This window comes from Gorilla gorilla, chromosome 8 (assembly GCF_029281585.2).
Source record: "Gorilla gorilla gorilla isolate KB3781 chromosome 8, NHGRI_mGorGor1-v2.1_pri, whole genome shotgun sequence".
Classification (NCBI taxonomy): Eukaryota; Metazoa; Chordata; class Mammalia; order Primates; family Hominidae; genus Gorilla; species Gorilla gorilla.
The window spans coordinates 134,312,699-134,335,614 of NC_073232.2; the positions used below are offsets into that span (position 1 = coordinate 134,312,699).

At 46.4% G+C, this 22,916-nt stretch overlaps 1 protein-coding gene across 5 annotated transcripts in view; it reads left to right on the forward strand.

Moving 5' to 3' along the window:
• TACC2 (transforming acidic coiled-coil containing protein 2) overlaps window positions 1–22,916 on the forward strand; it is a 257,941-nt gene that overhangs the window by 27,144 nt on the left and 207,881 nt on the right. For all 5 annotated transcript variants that reach the window (XM_063710544.1, XM_055353964.2, XM_055353961.2 and 2 more), the window contains one exon: window positions 288–365. In XM_063710544.1, the coding sequence (XP_063566614.1) occupies window positions 333–365 (33 nt within the window). In that variant the 5' untranslated portion in view covers window positions 288–332. Of the gene's footprint in view, window positions 1–287; window positions 366–22,916 lie in introns of those variants that run through there.

Here is a 22,916-nt window from a genome sequence, read left to right on the forward strand (position 1 = left end):
ACGTATATGTGTACGCTGGCACTAGCTCAGAGTCTCAGTAACAAACCCGTTTTTCAGAAGTGTCTGCCAACCCCGGGGTGGGGAATGAAAACACCAGCCCGTATTGGGAAAGAAACCTGGATGGCAGATCACGAAAGAAAACCCTTCAAAAGTAATTTTCCATGATGTGACCGTAGAGATAAACATTTCCCATCATCTGGCTTTTGAGTTTGGGGAGATGAGCAGACAGAAAAAACCTCAGATCTTTTTTCATTTCACAGACGTTTATACCCTTTTGTTTCTTCTAGTCACCTCTGACAAAATTCTGGGGACGCTGGGAACACTGAATCAACATGGGCAATGAGAACAGCACCTCGGACAACCAGGTGGGTGTCAGGAAGCTTCTCTCTCGAGCTACGTGGTGCTCTTGGCAGACCTTGACTAGGTTCTTTTTACAGCGTCTCATCTTCACCCAGGAAGGAGCAAACAAGACAGCTTCTGCATAGATGCGTGCGGGCATTTATGGATCTATGCAGCCATTTTTCATTTCATTGGAATTCTCTTACGATTAAGGCTAGCTCTAGTTAAAGCTGGAAACGCTAATTCTACTTATTATTTATTATTATTTTTAAAGACATGGTCTTGCTCTGTCACCCAGGCTTAAATGCAGTGGCATGATCATAGCTCACTGCAGCCTCAAACACCTGGACTAAAGCGATCCTCCTGCCACACAGCCTTCCAAGTGTGTGGGACTACAGGCATGCACCACCACGCCTGGCTAATTTTTTAATGTTTAGGTTTTGTAGAGATGGGGTCTGGCTATGTTGCCCAGGCTGGCCTTGAACTCCCGGACTCAAGCAATTCTCCTTCTTTCGCTCCCCAAAGCGCTGGGATTACAAGTATGAGCCACCATTACAGGCATGAGCCACCAGGCCTGGCCTTACTTTTTATTCTGTCTTCTAAAAGTGACATAAGAGAGATTGGCACATTTTTCCTAGGTTGTGTCCACCCATCAACTTACATGGGTTTAGCAGAGGTTAAAATAAAACCTTTCCACACTGCTCCCCCAAATAAAGCTATGGCCATTAAAAAATGATTTTGAAATCTATCAGTGTTGGGCAGATTAAATGTGAGTGGTCATTCTCATGTTAAACAAGGTTTTCACAATTGAAGAATGGACTTTAACTGCTTAATTGTGCATAGGCTGAGATATTACAACATATTCAAATTTTTCATTATCTATTTTAAGTTTGAAAGTTTTAACTTAATGCGTTGGTGAACAAAATCAGGAAGACACTTTCCCATTTATCTCACACAAACTGGAAAGTTTGGATTAATGACATTGAGTTCCTTGAACGAGAAAACTGGATCTAAAAACCCACATGCTGTAATTCATTTCCCTCTGCCTTTTTCTTCCCTACAATTTTTTTTTTTTTGACAGAGTCTCTCTCTGTCACCCATGCTGGAGTGCAGTGGCACAATCTCCGTCTCCCCCCCGGTTCAAGCAGTCTCCTGCCTCAGCCTCCCGAGTAGCTGGGATTACAGGGGCCTGCCACCATGCCCAGCTGATTTTTGTATTTTTAGCAGAGGCAGGGTTTCACCATGTTGGCCAGGCTGGTATCGAACTCCTGACTTCAGGTGATCCACCCTTCTTGGCCTCCCAAACTGCTGAGATTACAGGCATGAGCCACCGCGCCCGGCCTCTACAATTTTCTTTTCTCAAGCAAGAAAACAAAGTGTCAAAAGAAAAGTTGTCAAACTCCAGCATCTTTAGGGGCAGGCCAGAAACAACAATTGTGTTAAAAGACTGGGTGTGACCATGGAATACTATGCAGCCATAAAAAAGGATGAGTTCACATCCTTTGTAGGGACATGGATGAAGCTGGAAACCATCATTCTGAGCAAACTATCGCAAGGACAGAAAACCAAACACCACATGTTCTCACTCATAGGTGGGAATTGAACAATGAGAAGACTTGGACACAGGATGGGGAACATCACACACTGGGGCCTGTCGTGGGGTTGGGGGAGGGGGAGGGATAGCATTAGGAGATATACCTAATGTAAATGACAAGTTAATGGGTGCAGCAAACCAACATGGCACATGTATACATATGTAACAAACCTGCACGTTGTGCACATGTACCCTAGAACTTAAAGTATAATTAAAAAAAAAAAAAGAAATCCTGAGGGGGAAAAAAAAAAGACTGGGTGTGAGACAACAGGGACAGGCAAGTGCTCTGGCAAACAGGGAGTTCTTGTCCTACTGTCTTAAACAGGGCAGCCACCATCAGCTCCAGTGGGTGATTGCCTTGTGGGAAGGTGGTGCCAATGTTCTGAGTTCAAAAGAACTTGGAAACCCATATTTTTCTATGAAATGTTAAGTTTTTAAATTAAACTTATTATTTTGAGATATTAGTAGATTCACATGTAGCTTAAAGAAACAATGCAGAGAGCCCAAGTACGGCGGCTCATACCTCTAATCCCAGCACTTTGGGAGGCCGAGGCAGGAGGATAGCTTCAGTCCTGGAGTTGAAGATTAGTCTGGGCAACATAGGGAGACCCCATCTCTACCAAGGAAAAAAAATTAGCTGGGTGTGGTGGTGCACACCTGTAGCCCTCACTACTCAGGATGCTGAGGTGGGAGGATTGCTTAAGCCTGGGAGGTCAAGGCTGCAGTGAGCCATGTTTGCACTACTACACTCCAGCCAGGGCAACAGAGCAAGACCCTGTCTCATAAAGAAAGAAAGAATACAGAGAGGTCCCATGTACCATTACTTAGTTTTCCTCAAGGGTAACATCTTGCCAAACTATAATGCAATATCACAACCTGGATACTGACACGGATACAGTCAAGATAACAGACCATGCCTGTCACCAGGGGATTACTCTTGTTGCCCTTCTATAGCCACACCCACCTCTCTCTCCTCTCATCCCTAACCCCTGGCAACCACTATTCCTATTCCCTATTGTTCCCTATTTCTATAATTTTATCATTTCAAGAACGTTATATAAATGGAGTCACACAGTAAGTGATCTTTAAGGATTAGCTTTTTTTTTCTCTCAGCATAAATCTCTTGAGATTTATCCAAGTACTGTGTGTATCAACAGTTCATTCCTTTTTATTGCTGAATAGTATTCCAGGAATAGATGTACTGTACATTTTGTGGAACAATTCATCCATTAAAGCTCATTTAGGTTGTTTCCAGTTTTTGTCTTTTACAGATAAAGCTGTCATGAACATGTGTGTGCAGGTGTTTTTTGAGAACACACATTTTCATTTCCCTAAGATAAACGCCCAAGTGTGCAGTTGCTGGGTTGTATGATAGTTGTATGTTTAGTTTGATATGGAGCTGACAAACTTTTCTAGAGTTGCTAAAGCATTTTTCATTCCCACCAGCAACGTATGAGGGATCTGGTCTTTGGACCCTGGCTGTCATTTGGTGGTGTCACTTTTTGGTGTTGCTATTCTGATAGGTGTGTTGTGATATTTCCATGTGGTTTTAATTTACATTTTGATGATGGATAAAGATGTTGAACACATTTCATGTGCTTATCTGCCATCTACATATTCTCTTTGGTGAAACATTGCTTTATGCCTTTTGCCCATTTTCTAACTAGATTATTATTATTCATATATATATTTTTTGAGAAGGAGTCTTGCACTGTCAGCTGGGCTGGAGTGCAATGACATGATCTTGGCTCACTGCAACCTCTGCCTCCCGGATTCAAGTAATTCTCCTGCCTCAGCCTGCTGAGTAGTTGGGATTACACGCGCATGCCACCATGCCTGGCTAATTTTTTTGTATTTTTAGTAGAGACGAGGTTTCACTATGTTGGGAAGGCTGGTCTTGAACTCCTGACCTCGTGATCTGCCCACCTCAGCCTCTCAAAGTGCTGAGATTACAGGCTTGAGCCACTGCACCCGGCCTATTATTTTTATTTATTTATTTATTTTTTGAGATGGAGTCTTGCTCTGTTGCCCAGGCTGGAGTGCAGTGGTGTGATCTTGGCTCACTGCAACCTCCGCCTCCCAGGTTCATGCCATTCTCCTGCCTCAGTCTCCCAAGTAGCTGGGAGCTACAGGAGCCTGCCACCATGCCTGGCTGATTTTTTGTATTTTTAGTAGAGATGGGGTTTCACCGTGTTAGCCAGGATGCTCTCAATCTCCTGACCTCGTGATCCACCCGCCTCGGCTGCCCAAAGTGCTGGGATTACAGGTGTAAGCCACTGCACCCCGGCCTATTATTATTATTTTTTTTAAAGAGTTTTCAGAGTTCTTTATATAGTCTAGATACTAATCCTTTGTCAGCTCATAGTTTGCAGATATTTTCTTCCATTCTGTAACATGTCTTTTCGTCCTCTTAAGAGCATCTTTTACAGAGCAAAAGAGTATAATTTTGAGGCCGGGTGCAGTGGCTCACGCCTGTAATCCCAGCACTTTGGGAGGCCAAGGCAGGCGGATTATGAGGTCAGGAGATCGAGACCATCCTGGCTAACACGGTGAAACCCCGTCTCTACTAAAAATACACACACAAAAATTAGCCGGGCATGGTGGCGGGCACCTGTCGTCCCAGCTACTCGGGAGGCTGAGGCAGTAGACTAGCATGAACCTGGGAGGCGGAGCTTGCAGTGAGCCGAGATCGCACCACTGCACTCCAGCCTGGGCTACAGAGTGAGACTCTGTCTCAAAAAAAAAAAAAAGAGTATAATTGTGATGAGGTACAGTTGATCAGTTTTTGCTCTTAGGGGTGCTGCTTTTGGTATCAAATCTAAGAACTCTGCCTACACCAACATCCTGAAGATTTTCTGCTATTTTTTTTTTGGCTAAAAGTTTTGAAGTTTTACATTTAATTTTTGAGTGCATGATTCATTTTGAGTTAATTTTTGTGTAAGGTACACGATTTAGGTATTGCACATTTTCTGAGTTTGGACAAAGGAATAGTATCATGCAGGGTAGTTTCACTGCCCTAAAAATCCTCTGGACTCCACCTACTCATCCCTCCCACACCCCTCAATCCCTGGCAACCACGAATCTTTTTACTGTCTACAGAGTTTTTGCCTTTTCCAGAATGTCATATGGTTGGATCCTACAGTATGTAGCCTTTTCACATTGGCTTCTTTCACTCAGTAATGTCCATTTAAGGTTCCTGCATGTTTTCTCATTGTTTTGTCATTGATTTTTAGCACTGAATAATTTTCCATTGCCTGAATGTACCGGTTTATTGATCTACTGAATAACATCTTGGTTGCTTCCAAGTTTTGGCGATTATAAATAAAACTACTATAAACATCTGTGTGTGGATTTTTGTGCAGACATTGTTTTCAGCTCCTGTTGGTAGATACCAGCGAGCGTGATTGCTGAATTATATAGGAGTATGTTTAGTTTTGTAAGAAACCACCAAACTGTCTTTCAAAGTGGCTGTACCATTTTGCATCCCTACCAGCTGTGAATGAGAGTTCCTGTTCCATATCCTCCCCAGCATTTGGTGGTGTCAGTATTCTGGATTTTGGGTCATTCTGATAGGTATATAGTGGTATCTTGTTGCTTTAATTTGTATTTTTCTGTTGACATAGGATGTGGAACATCTTTTCATATACTTATTTGCCATCTGTATATCTCATTTGGTGAGGTGTCCGTTCAGATCTTTGGCCCATTTTAAAGTTAGGTTGTTTGTTTTCTTATTATTGAGTTTTACAAGTTTCTTGTATATTTTGGATAAAGTGTGCCTTTTGCAAATAATTTCTCCCTGCCTGTGGCTTGTCTTCTTATTCTCTTGAGGTTGAGATTCATTTTTGTGTGTGTGTATTTTTTTTTAACCTACGAATGTCCATCTTTCTTTTTTTTTTTTTTGAGACGGAGTCTGGCTCTGTCGCCCAGGCTGGAGTGCAGTGGCGCAATCTCAGCTCACTGCAAGCTCCGCCTCCCGGGTTCACGCCATTCTCCTGCCTCAGCCTCCCGAGTAGCTGGGACTACAGGCGCCCGCCACTATGCCGGGTTAATTTTTTGTATTTTTAGTAGAGACGGGGTTTCACCATGTTAGCCAGGATGGTCTCGATCTCCTGACCTCGTGATCCACCCGCCTCGGCCTCCCAAAGTGCTGGGATTACAGGCGTGAGCCACCGCGCCCGGCCGAATGTCCATCTTTCTAACAACATTTGTTAGAGTATTCTTCCTCCATTAAACTGTTTCTGCACCTTTGTCAGAAATCAGCTAGGCATATTTGTGTGGCTCTGTTTCTGGGTTTGCTATTCTTGTCCATTGATTGTCTTGATTACTGTGGCTATATAATAAGGCTTGAAATCAGGTACAGTGAGTCTTCTCATTTTATTCTTTTCTAAAATTGTTTTTGCTATTCTTGCACCTATTACGTTCCCTATTAATATTAGAATAAATCTATCCATCTCTACAAAATACTTTCTGGGATTTTTTTTTTTTTTTTGACAGAGTCTCACTCTGTTGCCCAGGCTGGAGTGCAGTGGAGTGATCTCGGCTCACTGCAAGCTCCGCCTACCAGGTTCACGCCATTCTCCTGCCTCAGCCTCCCGAGTAGCTGGGACTACAGGCGCCTGTCACCACGCCTGGCTAGTTTTTTGTATTTTTAGTAGAGACGGGGTTTCACCGTGTTAGCCAGGATGGTCTCGATCTCCTGACCTTGTGATCTGCCCTCCTCGGCCTCCCAAAGTGCTAGGATTACAGGCGTGAGCCACTGCGCCTGGCCCGAGGTTTTCTTTTCTTTTTTTCTTTTTTCTTTTTTTTTTTTTCTTTTTGAGATGGAGTCTCACTCTGTCACCCAGACTGGAGTGCAGTGGTGTGATATCTCGGCTCACTGCAACCTCCAGTTCCTGGGTTCAAGCGATTCTCCTGCCTCAGCCTCCTGGATAGCTGGGATTACAGGTGCATGCCACCACGCCTGGCTAATTTTTGTGCTTTTAGTAGAGACAGAGTTTCACTATGTTGGCCAGGCTGGTCTCAAACTCCTGACCTCAGGTGATCAGCCTGTCTCAGCCTCCCAAAGTGTTGGGATTACAGGCGTGAGCCACCGCACTGAGCCTATTTTATTTTTCATTATCATTTTTTGTAATCTTCAACATATAGATCCAGCATATATTTTGTGATGTTTATACCTAAGTATTATATTTTCTTTGGAGTGACCATAAATGGTGTCATGTTTTAAAATTTGCTATTCATGTGTTCATTATTAATGTATTGATTATTTGCATGCTGATTTTGTATCCTGTGACCTTGCTGAACTCACTTATTAGTTCCAAGAAGTTTGTTTGTTTTTGTAGATTTCTTGGGACTTTTCTATGTTTGTAATCACGTTATTTGCAAATAGGGGCTGTTTTATTTATTTATTCTTTTCCCATCCTGTATACCCTTCCTTCCTTCCTTCCTTCCTTCCTTCCTTCCTTCCTTCCTTCCTTCCTTCCTTCCCCCTCCCCTCTCCTCCCCTCTCCTCCTCTCCCCTCCTCTTCCGTTCCCTTCCCTTCCCTCCACTCCCCTCCCCTCCCCTCCTCTCCCCTCCCCGCCTCTCCCCTCCCCTTCCCTTCCCTTCCCTCCGCTCCCCTCCCCTCCACTCCCCTCCCCCTCCCTTGCCTTCCCTTCCCTCCCCTCCCCTCGCCTTCCCTTCCCTTCCCTTCCCTCCGCTCCCCTCCCCTCCCCTCCCCTTCCCTTCCCTTCTTTCTTCTTTATTACAGTGGCTGGGACTTTCAGTCCTGTGTTAAACAAGAGCAGTGAGAGGGGACATTTTTCCCTGGTTCCCAGTCTGAGGAGGAAAGCATTCAGTCTTTCACTGTTAAGTAAGATATTAGCTGTAATTTTGTTGTTAAACATAATGCTTGTAATCAAGTTGAGGAAGTTCTCTATTCCTAGTTTGCTGTGGGTTTTTATCATGAATGAGTGTTCGGTTTTGTCAGATGCCTTCTCTGCATCAATCGATGTAATTGTATGATCTTTCTTCTTTGGCCTGTTGATATATTGAACTACACTGATTGATTTTCAAATGTTGAACCAGCCTGGTATAATTATTTTTACACATTGTTGGATTCAATTTGCTAACACTTTGTTGAAGACTTTTGTATCTAAATTCGTAAGAAATATTGCTCTGTAGTTTTCTTTTACGTCTGGTTTTTGTATCAGGGTAATAGTAGCCTCACAAAATGAGTTGGGAAGTGCTTGCTCCTGTTCTGTTTTCTAGAAGAGATTGTGTAAAGAAATCTTACATTTTAAAAAAATGTTGGCAACTAATTTCAATTATTTTTAAGCACTCTATGGGCCAAACGAATGTGCCTGCTGGCTGGGGTTGGCTTCGGGCACGCCTCCCAGTAATTTCCACTTAAAGGAATGTTCTGTCTTGTGTTTTAGAGTTGAGAAGGGCATAGCTATCGGGTGAGTGCCCTCAATGTGCACAGTATGGGCCACTAGGCATATTTTGGCCTTTAGTGCTGCTCATTAACAAACCAAGCAGCTCAGGTTCAACCCCTTCTTTGGGGTCTTAGGGATGCTTTTGGACCTCAAGCTCCCTGCAGGCCCCACTACTGGCTGCAAACAAGATAGAGCGGTGGGCAGGGGGTGGGGAGGGGTGGGAGGTGTGTGATTTTGTGCTTCAGGGGACATGTAGCAATGTCTCAGGACAGTTTTTGTTGTCACAACTCAGAGATGGGGTGCTACTGGCATCTGGTAGGTAGAGGTCAGTGTTGCTGCAGAGTATTCTACAATGCACAGAACAGTCCCCCACAATAAAGAATTATCCAGCACAAAATGTCAACAGCGCTGAGGTTGAGAAACCCTAGAATACAAGAACCTTTGGCTTAACTGCTTTAAGAGAATGCCTAGCGGAGGTGGGTAAACTTCTTTAACCTGAGATGAATTTCTACCTGAATATAGGCAACGTTGAAAATGGGTTACATTTTTCTCCCCATTACTTTCACGAAATCCCACTGTCCAGAATTGAATGTACACTGTTTACTTAGCAGAGACTCATAGAAATGGAATTGCAGTATCAAACGAAGGGTTAGTACTTTCAAAAGGCACTTGCTGTATACATTGTCAAAATGCCTTCCAGAACAGTGATGTCGACTTCTCTCACCAGGGCATGAAAGCCTGTGTCACTGCATCCTTGCAGGCGACGGATGTTCTAATGCTACATATCTTTACTAGTTAGGAAGGTAAAAACGCTGGTGTGGGAGTTCAATACCCGCATCCCACTCCAACTGTTCCTCATTTCTCACCTCCTACCAGCTCCTGACTCCATCTCCCCTCCTCAGTCTTCATTCTCCTTGAGTGAGCAGACGTTTTTCTAGCTCTGCAAGTTTTCACTTCTCCAACCTCAGCCAGACATGACCCAAGTTGGCAGAGGTCTGGGTCATGTCTGGCTGAGGTTGGAGAAGTGGGGTTGCCTTTAGGATTCCAGGACCAGACGAGGTCTGCCTTTGGTAGAGAAACAAGTAGGAATGAAGCATGGGTGTGTCTGGCTGTGGGACTCAGGGCTCTCCCAGGGAATTGGGGCTCCAGACCTATCTGTACCTGGTGACCCAGAGCCACCGCGAGTCCCTCCAACCCAAACTCACCTTCTGCCTCCATAATGCTCATCCTCCTGTGATCCCCCTCTTGGGTACCATGATCTACCTGGCCATCCAAGACAGAAATCTGCGGGTCAGCCCTGACTCCACCTACTTCCACCTCCCCATCTGATAAATCACACTATGTTTAATTAATTAATTGATGAATGGCCTGGCCATTTAGCCTTCCAAATTTCCAGCTAATTCGAACTTTTTTTAAGGTTGTAAGAGACAGAAGCCCATCTTCGGTGACCATAAGCAGAGAAAGGGATCATTGGCTTATAGAATTGAGACACCCACAGAGAGGGTCTGGCTGCAATAGTGGCTGAGTCCAGAGATTCAAAAGATGGCTCTGGGGATCCCTCTCACTGGATTGCGCTCTACTTTCCTTTGTGATTCCCTAGTGTCCAGGGAGGTGCCCCCAGCCTGGTGGAAAAGATGCCCTTGGCAGGTCCAGCCTTCCATGCTTCTTCCGGCCAATGGTCTAGCCTCTTTTTTTTTTTTTTTTTTTTTTTTGAGATGGAGTCTCGCTCTGTCACCCAGGCTGGAGTGCAGTGGCACAATCTCGGCTCACTGCAACCTCCACCTTCTGGGTTCATGCCATTCTCCTGCCTCAGCCTCCTGAGTAGCTGGGACTATAGGTGCCCACCACTGCGCCCGGCTAATTTTTTGCATTTTTAGTAGAGATGGGGTTTCACCGTGTTAGCCAGGATGGTCTCGATCTCCTGACCTTGTGATCCACCCGCCTTGGCCTCCCAAAGTGCTGGGATTACAGGCGTGAGCCACCACGCCTGGCCCAGCCTCCTTTTTCTTTTTCGAGACAGAGTCTCACTCTGTCACCTAGCGTGGAGTGCAGTGGCACAATCTTGGCTCACTGCAACCACCGCCTCCCAGGTTCAGGTGATTCTCCTGCCTCAGCCTCCCGAGTAGCTGGGATTACAGGAGTGTGCCGCCACACCTGGCTAATTTTTGTACTTTTTTTAGTAGAGATGCGGTTTCACTGTGTTGGCCAAGCTGGTCTTGAATTCCTGACCTCAGGTGATCCTCCCACCTCAGCCTCCCAAAGTGCTGGGATTGCAGGCATGAGCCACCATGCCTGGCCTCAGCCTTCTGATCAGACCCCATAAGGAATCTGAGCGACCCTGATTGTGTCATGTGCCCTCTCTGAAGTCAGTTGCTGTGCCCAGAATATGGGACACTCTGATAGCCACGTGAGTCACGCACCCGCCTCAACAGGGCCAAGATGGGCCCAGCTGTATACCAGCTCCTTCAATATCACTTGAAGCAGTTTCTCAAAGGACGTAAAGGCAGCACGTATCTATGACATGGTCTTTTCTAACAGTTTTTCTGCTCCCCATCCCTGCTGTCACAACCCTACCCTCTCACACCTGGATCACTGGGAACACCTCCAAACCGCTATCTCTGTCCCAGTGAGCACACTCCCCATCGCACCCAGGCCCCTAGCACCTCAGGAGACTCTTGACTGTGAGTGCACTTGGAGGTCCCTGAATCCTGCTTGCTAGGGAAGGTTTGGAAGGAAAGATGCAAGTCTGAAGAAACCTCCTGCTCACAGATTAAAGACCAGGCATTGAGGAGCAGCTGTGTCACTAGGGCAAAGGGTAAGGGAAAGGCCTGCCCAGTCCTGGCTTTTGTGTACTTCATACGCCTTCGGGCTTCTGGTTCCTCTTCTCTCTCTCTGTTGTCTCATTTCTGGGACACCATGGGCAGCATGGGTGCATGCCTCATGGGTTTGGCCTGGGAATAAAAACCATGGCCAGGCACGGTGGCTCACGCCTGCAATCCCAGCACTTTGGGAGACCAAGGTGGGTGATCACCTGAGGTCAGGAGTTCAAAACCTTCCTGGCCAACATGGTGAAACCCCATCTCTACTAAAAATACAAAAATTAACCGGGCGTGGTGGCATGCACCTGTAATCCCAGCAACTTGGGAGGCTGAGATAGGAGAGTCGCTTGAACCTGGCAGGCGCAGTTTGCAGTGAGCTGAGATTGCACCACTGCAGTCCAGCCTGGGCGGACACAGCAAGACTCTGTCTCAACAAAACAACAAAACAACAACAACAACAACAACAAAAACAAAAAAACCCCACAAAAACACCAAAGATTGTCCATCTGGTCCTGTTCCCTGCGACCTGTCCTAACGGTGAGATCCCTTTGCATTTCAGCAGGAGGACTCCGTCTTGCATAACGTCATTCTGTGGCCTCCAAACCCTGAGCCCCCACAGGTACTGGGGAATGTGCTGTTCTGCATGGCTTCCCTCTCAGCCCCTTCCTAACGTCTAGATGGTTGCAAACATTTGGTGTGGCATGTGCATTTATATATTTAGGTTTTCTCCTCCTCCCTCTTCCATTGCTTCTTCCATCCACCCCAAATAAGTTGTAAAACACAGTCGAAATCGACAATTTATGTTTAGATTTTTTAGGATAGTATTTTAGTGTGCCTGTCCAAGAACTGGCTTGGTTGATATGTTCTGCGACGCTGAATAAGGCTTATGTTGCCAGCAGAAAGGAACGTAGATGCTGGGAGCCAATACTAACCCCTCCAGACTCTTCTACTTTGATTTCCTTTGTCTGCAAGTGAAGCTGGGAATGGGGTGGTGACCCTACCTTTGCCGCCTGTGAGCAAAACTGATTTGTTGTAAAAGAAGATTAAATTCTGAATCAGCTGTCAGTGTCATGCAACAATGTGCTAACTGAGTTCCGCTGCTGTGGCTCTGCCCAAAGTGTTTGCCATCCACTGGGGAAGAGGGTAAATAAGGAACTTTGCGTCACCTCACAGTGCTTTTTCCTGGAGAGGACGTTGAGGTTAGTGTGTGTTTAGGGGTGTGGTCAGGGTGAGGCTCTAAAACCCTTGGCTCCTCCCTAGCCTGCTCTGAAGTCCCCTTCACACCTGGCCAGGCGTGGCAGTCATCCAGGTGAAGTGGTCTTTTAAAAAAGAGTGGGCCAAGTGCGGTGGCTCATGCCTGTAATCCCAGCACTTTGGGAGGCTGAGGAGGGCAGATCACTTGAGGTCAGGAGTTCGAGACCAGCCTGACCAACATGGTAAAACCCTGTCTCTACTAAAAATACAAAAATTAGCTAGGCGTGGTGGCGCACACCTGTAATCCCAGCTACTCAGGAGGCTGAGGCTGGAGAATTGCTTGAATCCAGGAAGCAGAGGTTGCAGTGAGCCGAGATTGTGCCACTGCACTCCAGCCTGGGTGACAGAGTGAGACTCTGTCTCAAAAAAAAAAAAAAAAAAAAAGAGCTGCTCTGCCCTGGAGGATGGCTGTTAGGTGGGTGCACTTGATGCATTTGTTTCTCTGCATATCCCAGCAAGGAGTGATATTTAAGATTGTGAAATAACCATTTGCATAGAGCATTGTGAAGCCTTTTCATACATGAGTTCATCTGCTTCTCTTCATTATTCCATGAGCTGGGCTGATGACTCATGTTTTATAGACTCAGAAGTAGGCTCGGAAGGATAATCATCCCAGGTCATTGGGGTGAGTGGAGGAGTGAGAACTAGAACCCTGGGTCACTAAGGTTGCTGGCCAGTCATTTCCAAACTGGGTTGTGGGAAATCCTGGAGCCAACAGCAATGCTTCCTGGATCAGCCCAGAAAAAGAGGAAGTAGAGAGGGGAGAATCCAGTTCCCTGCACCCTGACCTTCCATCAGCACAACTTACCCTATACGGCCTTATATTGCAAGATGGCTCTTAGAAGAAAAAGTTTTGGGGCCGGGCGCAGTGGCTCACGCCTGTAATCTCAGCACTTTGGGAGGCCGAGGTGGGTGGATCACAGGGTCGGGAGTTTGAGACCAGCCTGACCAACATGGTGAAACCCCGGCTTTACTAAAAATACAAAAATTAGCCAGGCGTGGTGGTGCACGCTAGTAATCCCAGCTACACAGGAGGCTGAGGCAGGAGAATCGCTTGAACCTGGGAAGCAGAGGTTGCAGTGAGCCAAGATTATGCCACTGCATTCCAGCCTGGGCGATAGAGCCAGACTCCATCTCAAAAAAAAAATTTGGAATCAGAGTTGGAAAGAAACACTGATCTGGTCCACCTCCATTATTTTTCAGTTTTGTGTATGGTGGATCCGAAGGACAAGGAACTTGCTCACTGCCATAAATCAGTGGCAGGTTGGAGACAAGAAGCCATCTTGGGGGATCCTAGTCCAGGCTCCTACGGGTGTCCCTGTTAGGGGAAGAGCACTTTGTCCAGCTCTATCTCACAGAGGTCTTCCATAGTGCTTTGCAGCAGAGCTCAAGACCTCAGTCACAAGCTCCCACATCGTGATGTGACGTGGATATGGTTTTTTATTGGCTTGGTGGACATTTGGGAAGCCCCTCCCTGCTGGGCATCTGTTACTTATTTAGGTGCTGTGATCTCTAGAGAAGCAAGACAAACAAGGGCCCTGCTCTCTGGAACTTACAGCCAACTGAGGAGTCAGATAAGCAAGTGAGTAAACAGACATCAGTGAGTAAACACATTTGAATCTTTATTAAATGTGTATTGTTTACCAGGCATTGCTCTAGCACGTGAGAATCAGCAGTGAACAATTCAGCTGTGATCTGCTCGAATGAAGCTTCCTTATGAGGCGCTAACAGGCAAAAGACACATCATAAAATTTCCAATGGTAACCGTGGTCGGAGGGGCTATTTTTTTTTATTATTGCAGTAAAATATATGTAACATAAGATTTACCATTGTAACTATTTTTAAGTGGACCGTTCAGTGGAATTAAGTACATTGCAGTGCAACCATCACCGCCATCCATCTCCAGAACTTTTTCATCTTCTCAAACTGAAACTCTGTGCCCACATTCCACATTCTTCCTCTCTCCAACCCTTGAGAACCTTTTCTTTCCTTCTCTCCTTCCTTTCCTCTTTCCCTCCTTCCTTCCTTCTGACTGGGTCTTATTCTGTCACTGAGGATGGAGTGCAGTAGTGCAATCATAGTTCACTGCAACCTTGAATTCCTGGGCTCAATCAGTCCTCCCTCCTCAGCCTCCCTAGTAGCTAGGATTATAGGCATGCGCTACTGCAGCTGGCTGCTTTGTCTCTGTGAATTAAACTACTGTAGGTACCTCATGTAAGTGGAATCATACAGTATTTGTATGTGATTATTATTTCACCTCTGACTGGCTTATTTCACTAAAGTGTAATGTCCTCAAGCTTCACCCATGTTGCTGCATGTCGGAATTTCCTTTCTCTATAAGGCCGAATGATATTCCATTGTATGTATAGACCACATTTTGCCAATCCATTCTTTTTTTTTTTTTTTTGAGACGGAGTCTCGCTCTGTCACCCAGGATGGAGTGCAGTGGCGCAATCTCGGCTCACTGCAAGCTCCGCCTCCTAGATTCACGCCATTCTCCTGCCTCAGCCTCCCAAGTAGCTGGGACTACAGATGCCTGCCACCACGCCCGGCTAATTTTTTGTATTTTTTAGTAGAGACAGGGTTTCACCGTGTTAGGCAGGATGGTCTCGATCTCCTGACCTCGTGATCCACCCACCTCGGCCTCGCAAAGTGCTGGGATTACAGGCATGTGCCACCGTGCCTGGCAATCCATTCTTTTTTTTTTTTTTTTTTGAGACAGAGCCTCACTCTGTTACCCAGGCTGGAGTGCAGTGGCCGAGATCTTGGCTCATTGCAACCTCCACCTCCCAAGTTCAAGTGATTCTCATGCCTCAGCCTCCCAAGTAGCTGGGATTACAGGCGTGCACCATCACACCCGGCTAATTTTTGTATTTTTAGTAGATGGACAGTTGAGTTGCTTCCACCTTTTGACTATAGTGAATAATGCTGTGATGAATATGGGTGTCCACGTAAGTATCTGAGCCTCTGTTTTCTATTCTTTTGGGTATATACCTAGAAGTGGAATTGGTAGATCATACAATAATTCTATGTTTAAGTTTTTGAGGAACCACTAAACTTTTCCACAGCAGCTGCACCATTTTACATTTCCACTAGCAATGTACTAATGTTCCAATTTCTCTACATCCTCACCGATACTTGTTACTTTGGTTTTTGTTTGTTTGTTTGTTTGTTTTTTAAATTACAGTCATGCTTGTAGGTGTGAAGTAGTGTCATTGTGGTCGGGGCTATTTTTGATGAAGTGCAGGGGACAGCTCTCTGTAGAGACCTGGTGTACTGAGGAGACAGCCACATAAGGTTCTGGAAAAGGAACATTCTGGAATAAGGTAACAGGTGTGTATGGTATAGGAATAGTGTAACAGGTATGGGAGAAATGAGCTTGCTGTACTTTAAGATCAGCAAAGAAGGCCGGCGTGGCTGGAGAAAAGTGGGTGAGGCAAATTATGGTGAGCTGTGCAGCCAGGGAGCTGGGTGAGGTCTCAGTTTTGTAGGTCCCAACCAGCCCTGGTAAGAAGTCTGGCTTTCTTCTACCTGTGGTACAAAGCCATGGTGATAAAAGAGCATTTCACTGGGATTTGAGCCTGTATGCTCACTCACCATGGGGGTGAGACTCCAGCAGTCAGGGCTCCCCAAGGAGGAAGCAGAGCAGCTGACGGTGAACTTGTGCCCAGCTCTGTCTGGGCTCAGCGGACTTGAGACTCAGCACTCAGCCAGACTGAGCTCCCCATAACCGGCCAATTGGAAACTGACAAGCGAAGGACTGGTTAAAACCAACCAACTACATTTCCTTGTAAAACTCCCTGGCTTTTGCTTTGTTGAGTCCCCGTAGCTTGTTCAGGGAGATGGTCTTTGAGCCTTTGCAGGGGCTGCAGTCCCTCATGTATACCCATCCATGTGAGTAAATCTCCTCTGCTTCAAGCTCAGGGTATTGGGTTATTCTTTGCACCTCAACAGTCACGACACCTGAGTCTTTCTCTTGTACACAATGATCAAGGGGCAGAGCCCCTTAGCAGTGTTTGGCTCATTATTCTGGATGGGGCTGAGGTCCTGGGATAATAGAGAGCAAGAAGCCTGGGAGGCCAGAGGCTCCCAGGTGAGGCTTTTTGTTGGTTTTTGTTTGTTTGTTTGTGTGTTTGTTTTTGTAGGAGATACCTCAGAGAATAAAAGGAGTGCACTCAGTAGCACTGTAACCAAACCAAAGCTTCAGTCACTCACCACTTGTACAGTCCAATTAACAAGAGCTACAGGAGTTTGAGACTAGCCAGTGCAACATGGCGAGACCCCTGTCTCTACTAAAAATACAAAAAATTAGCAGGGTGTGGTGGTGTGCACCTGTGGTCCCAGCTATTTGGGAGGCTGAGGTGGAAGGATCACTTAAGCCCTTGGGGGAGAGGGGGCAGAGGTTGCAGTGAGCCAAGATGGCACCACTGCACTCCAGCCTGGGTGACAAGAGTGAGACCTTGTCTCAAAAAACAAATAAACACACAAACCAAAAAACAAGAGTGAGGGCTGACATGAAAAAAGTGACTTTTTATTCTAAAGCTTAGCTTAGGGGGAAAAGTACAGGCTTCTGCTTTTAAGGGCACTGCTTTGCTTTTGGGGCAGAAAGCAGGACTTTTAAAGGGGGAACTTTGCATGCACAGCAGGTGGGGAGGGAGTGAGTAGGTGGGGGACCACTGGACTCACTTCAGTGCCTTATCCACCAGGTGGTCCAGCTGGCACAAAACTAGGTTCTAAGGTGGTCGTTGTCTTGAGACGCTCTCCAGGTGGGAAAGACTTCCGTCGTGGGCGTACTTGAGGTTGGAAATTGACAGTTGTTTCTTGAGGCAATCTCCTGCTGGGAGAGCTTTCTGGCTCTGGAGCTTCTAAGTGAGCACAGAGTCAGATAAGCTTGTCCTATAGGGAGTGTCTGGTGAAGGGAAGGTCAAGGTTATAAGGTTATAATTGCATTTCTAAAGTGCTAAGTAGGAAGTGAGGAACATGAGAAAAGAAGGAGAGAGAAAAGAAAAAAAATAATTAAAACCATTTTCTTTCTCTTAGAAAAATGGGATACTCAGTTACAGCATCATTGCATTAAAGGGACATTGAGTTTTGCAGGTGGGGGAAGTGAAATGGCTTAGAAAGAACATTGGCGGGGGACACAAGGTTCCTGACTTATGTGTTTTTTGCTTTTTTTCTGTTTTGTTTTGAGACGGAGTCTCACTCTGTCAGCCAGGCTGGAGTGCAGTGGCACAATCTTGGCTCACTGTAACCTCTGCCTCCTGGGTTCAAGTGATTCCCCTGCCTCAGCCTCCGGAGTAGCTGGGATTACAGGCAGGTGCCACCATGCCTGGCTAATTTTTGTATTTTTAGTAGAGATGGGGTTTCACCATGTTGGCCATCCTGGTCTCGAACTCCTGACCTGAGGTGATCCGCTCACCTTGGCCTCCCAAAGTACTGGGATTACAGGTGTGAGCCACTGTGCTGGCCTCCTGACTCTATTTTGAAACCATGATCTTCTGGGCTTGTGGAAGGAAAATCAGCCTCCCCTTGAGAGGGTTGGAACCTGGTAGGTTCTCAGAGGGCAGCTGGCATGGGTAAGGTGGGAAGGTTAAGGGTCTGTTCCGTGATGATCCTGGGATATGAGGGTTCAGGCTGCTGATCTGAGTGCAGAAAAAGGCGTGGGAATTGGAAGGTGTGGGTGGAGACAAGGTCAGATGAGGCAGCAGGGTCTGGGGCGGCCTGAGATGTGGGGTTGGGGGACAACAAGTGCCTGGGAGGACTGGGCCTTCAGGCAGATGAGGGAGGCAGGGAGGTAAGCACAACAGGACCTCTCCTCGGAGCCTCTAGGCAGTGAGCCGGCAGTTTATTTCGACAGTATTTGCTTTTGACACTTTTTGAAAACAATTAATTGTTGCATTAATTACAAACTGATTTATCTTATTCAAGTAGTCAATTTTAATAACATCACAATAGTCTTACCTTCCTATCCTGCCGACCAGTCACAGTGATTTCTTGTTTTGTCAGCACAAATGCTATTGAAACTCTGAATTTTAGTGGTAGCTTTGGGTTCTGTTCTCTGTTCCTGAGGGAAGAGAAGCCATCGACAGAGGAAAATTCCCACACTCAGCCTGAAACCTCTTCTATCTGCTAATTGGAGGTTCCTCTTACTGAGCTGGGGCCATGGAGCCTCAGCCCAGCCCCCTTGTGGGTGCCTTTTGCAGCAAGCTGAGTCCTAGCTGTTACCCTTGCTCCTTCCTTTGGGAATGGACTCACTTAGGCCTCCTGGGAGGCTGTTCTCAGGGGGCTCTAAGCAGCCTCGGTTACTAAAGTACACTTGCACAGGTGATGTATTGCACCACCTGATGGTTGGAAATGAAGAGAAATGTATAACCACGGCTCTAAAGGGTGACTCATTTGGGGAGTGGGAGGACACGGTCCAATGGGAAGTTGGGAGACTGTCTAACACCCAGCCAAGGGGGGCATCACCTGTCCCTGGGAGTGTCAGGGTCCTGGCTTATGTGTGTCCCTCTCTGGGAAAGAGGTGGTGGTGACGCTGTGATGACAGCTGTCTCCACTAGACAGCCCTTCCGGGGGTTTCATGCATCCTGACTTGTTTAGAAAGCTCTCTGGTGAAATCAGGGCCATGCCAGCCCACAGCCCCAAATCCTGAAGGTGGGCTTCATAGTTGTTCAGTTCTGGAGAGCCCTACAGGGGACATCTGAGCTCCAAGCTCCAAGCATGTGGATTTCAGAAGGGAAGGGCAACCCTAACCCCTCCATTACCACTTTCTGGAGTTCCGCTTGGCCATGGGGCTGTCATGATTCCCATTTATAGCTCTGACCGTGTGGGGAGGAAGAAAAGACATTCAATCCTATTATTATAATGATCTCACTTAAAAACATATCATCATTCAGTAACTCCATTCTAACACTTCTATTGTCTGGGTGTTTCTGTAACAAGTCCCAAAAAACATAATTTTCAACTCTAGAAACTGTGATCAATGCTATGAAGCAAGAAGACAGGTGCACAGACCCCAGACCTAGCCTGGGTGTCAAGGAAGGCGCTTCTGGGGAGCTGATGTTTGAGCTCAGAGCTGCAAATGAGCAGGAAGTAGGTGACATCAGAAGGACCCAGAGCCAGCTCAGCAGACACGCCTCCCCCAGCTTGGGCAGGTCTTCCCGGGTCGGGTCCCTGCTCCGTGTACAAGATGTGGTCTGAATGAGGTTTGCTCCTGGAGGAGACCTCAGCAATGTGGACATCTGAGGAACAGAGGACCAGGAGGACAGGAGAATCTGTGTATGCGAGCCGTCCCCAGGATCTGGTCATCAAGAAAGGCTGAGGTTGTCTGTTGCTCAGGCGCTGTGTGGTTATTGTTACTTTGCTTGACAGAGGAAAGTGCCATATATATGTGCACATCTTGTTTAAAGCTATGCTTGGTGCTCTAAGGTTAACTTGAAGGTCCCTTCTTTAGCTCTTGAGGAACTCAGCATTACAGCAACACTCAGCCAGTGCAGGACAGGCAGCATTTCCCAATATTCCACGGGCTGCAGGTGGGCATCTGGGCTGCTTTAACTGTGTTTAATGTGAAAGAAGTTGAGCAAAGAGCAAATTAAGCAGCAAGAATTAATTCAATCTTCATGACAGCAGAGAGTTTCCTTTCTTTCTTTTTTTTTTTCTTGTAACGAGACAGAGTCCTGCTTTGTCAGCCAGGCTGGAGTGCAATGGCGCGATCTCGGCTCACTGCAACCTCCGTCTCCTGGGTTCAAGCAGTTCTCCTGTTTCAGCCTCCTGAGTAGCTGGGATTACAGGTGCACACCGCCACGCCTGGCTAATTTTTTGTATTTTAGTGGAGACGTGGTTTCACCGTGTTGCCCAGGCCAGTCTCGAACTCCTGAGCTCAGGCAACCCACCCACCTTGGCCTCCCAAAGTGCTAGGATTACAGGTGTGAGCCACAGCACCCGGCCTTGACAGCAGAGAGTTTCTTTACTGTCACCTGTCTGCTCCCACAGCCCCTGCTGTGGGGTTCCCCCAGCCCGGAGGGTCGGTGCTAGTTTCCACTGGCACGATTACCCAAGTGTGTGAACGGCATGGCTCCAGGTTTTGGCCAGATGCATCTTCTGAATAAGTGTGTGAAATGTTAACTTTGGGAGGAGCTATTCTTTTTTTTTCTTTTCTTTTCTTTTTTTTTTTTGAGATGGAGTCTTGCTCTGTCACCCAGGCTGGAGTGCAGTGGCGCGATCTCGGCTCACTGCAAGCTCCGCCTCCCGGGTTCACGCCATTCTCCTGCCTCAGCCTCCCGAGTAGCTGGGACTACAGGCGCCCGCCACCACGCCCGGCTAACTTTTTGTATTTTTAGTAGAGACGGGGTTTCACCGTGTTAGCCAGGATGGTCTCGATCTCCTGACCTCGTGATCCACCCGCCTCAGCCTCCCAAAGTGCTGGGATTACAGGCGTGAGCCACCGCACCCAGCCTTTTTTTCCTCTTTTTGAGACAGAGTCTCACTCTGTCACCCAGGCTGGAGTTCAGTGGCATAGTCTCAGCTCACTGCAACCTCTGCCTCCCGGGTTCAAGCGATTCTCCTTCCTCAGCCTCCCAAGTAGCTGGGATTACAGGTCCCTGCCACCATGCCCAGCTAATTTTTGTATTTTTAGTAGCGATGGGGTTTCACCATGTTGGCCAGGCTGGTCTTGAACTCCTGACCTCAAGTGATCCACCCGCCTCAGCCTCCCAAAGTGCTGGAATTACATGCTTGAGCCACTGCACCCAGCCTGAACTTCTGATTAACTGCTTTTGCTCTAAGCTGAGATAGCCAATGGGGCTCTTCATTAATGAGTTTTGAATCTGTTTCTTCTTTATACAATAACAACCAGCATGTACAATGTCTACGTGGTCTAGCCTTGTCCTTTATTTAACCTTCAGAACAACCCTGCAGTTATGACCCCCATTCTACAGATACGGTACTCGAGGTGTGGAACCCAGAGACTTACAGCTAAATAAGCAGTAAAGCTTGGGTTTCAGAACAATTGTACTCAGCTTCCTGCCTGCTCGTTCTTAAACCATGCTGCTGTAGCATGAAAATGAGTGGATACAGGGATTCTAGAGGGGCAAAAGAAATAAAGTTTATGTCTGTACTTTAAGTATAATCAAGTAAACATCACAGCATGGTACAGGCCATCCTGACATGCCCAGCTCTTTGAATAAAGAGACTCTCCCTTTTATTTGTACAGTTGTTGTTTACAAGGCATTCCTATCACCCACTGAGGTAGGGAAGGGCAGAGATTGTGGTCCCCAGTTTATTGACGGAGAGAGAGAGGCTTGGAGAGAGGAACTGATCTGACCAAGGGCACATGGATTTGGGTTTTCTGACCTCATCCAATTCTCTTTAAATCATATTGTTTCTAAAATATTAAATACATACAGGTCATCAACATTGAGTATGTTTTTGAAGCCTTTAGTCTGCCACCTACAAACTAAAGACATCAGAACATGTCACCTCTTACATCTTTGAGGTTCCTGAATCCTTTTAGGGTAATGGCCACCGCTTGTGATCCAAATGCTTCTGAGGAAGGGAAGGCAGATATGGTTTACTAAATATCACTCATTCATTCACTAAATTCAAAATTCCATGAGGGTAGTAGGAACCATGTGTCTCTTTTTATAATTAGATTTCTTTCTTTCTTTCTTTCTTTCTTTCTTTCTTTCTTTCTTTCTTTCTTTCTTTCTTTCTTTCTCTTTCTTTCTTTTTCTCTTTCTTTTTCTTTCTTTCTTTCTTTTTCTTTCCTTTCTTTCTTTCTCTTTCTTTCTCTTTCTCTCTGTCTCTCTGTCTCTCTCTCTCTCTCTTTCTTTTTTTCTTTCTGACAGAGTCTCACTCTGTTGCCAGACTGAAGTGCAGTGCACAATCTTGGCTTACTGCAACCTCCACCTCCCAGGTTCAAGTGATTCTTGTGTTTCAGCCTCCTGAGTAGCTGGGACTACAGGTGCCCACCACCATGCCTGGCTAATTTTTGTACTTTTAGTAGAGATGAGGTTTCGCCATGTTGGCCAGCCTGGGTTTGAACTCCTGACCTCAAGTGATCTGCCCGCCTCGGCCTCCCAGAGTGCTGGGATTACAGGCATGAGCCACTGTGCCTGGCCAAATTTTACTTTAGAGTATTTTCAGATTTATAGAAAAGTTGCAAAGATTGTACGGAGAGCTCCCATATAGATGCTTCCCCAGCTTCTCCTAAAGTTAACATTTTACACCATGCCTGTTTTAGTCATCAGTGTCTACCCAGAACCTAGACCCAGCCCTTACTATTCATGAGGCATAATCATCAAAACACACGTCAAACTCTATTCTGTTATTTTCCATCTTTTAAAGGAAGAGTGAGGACTCAAACCCAGCTCTCTCGGACTTCGAAGCTTATTCATTTCTTCTGCTCTATTGTGCTGTATCACATCAGAAAACATTCCGTTTGCGGAAAGCTGAAATCCCACCCTGGCAGCCTTTCGCTTGTTGGCCTGACAGAGTGC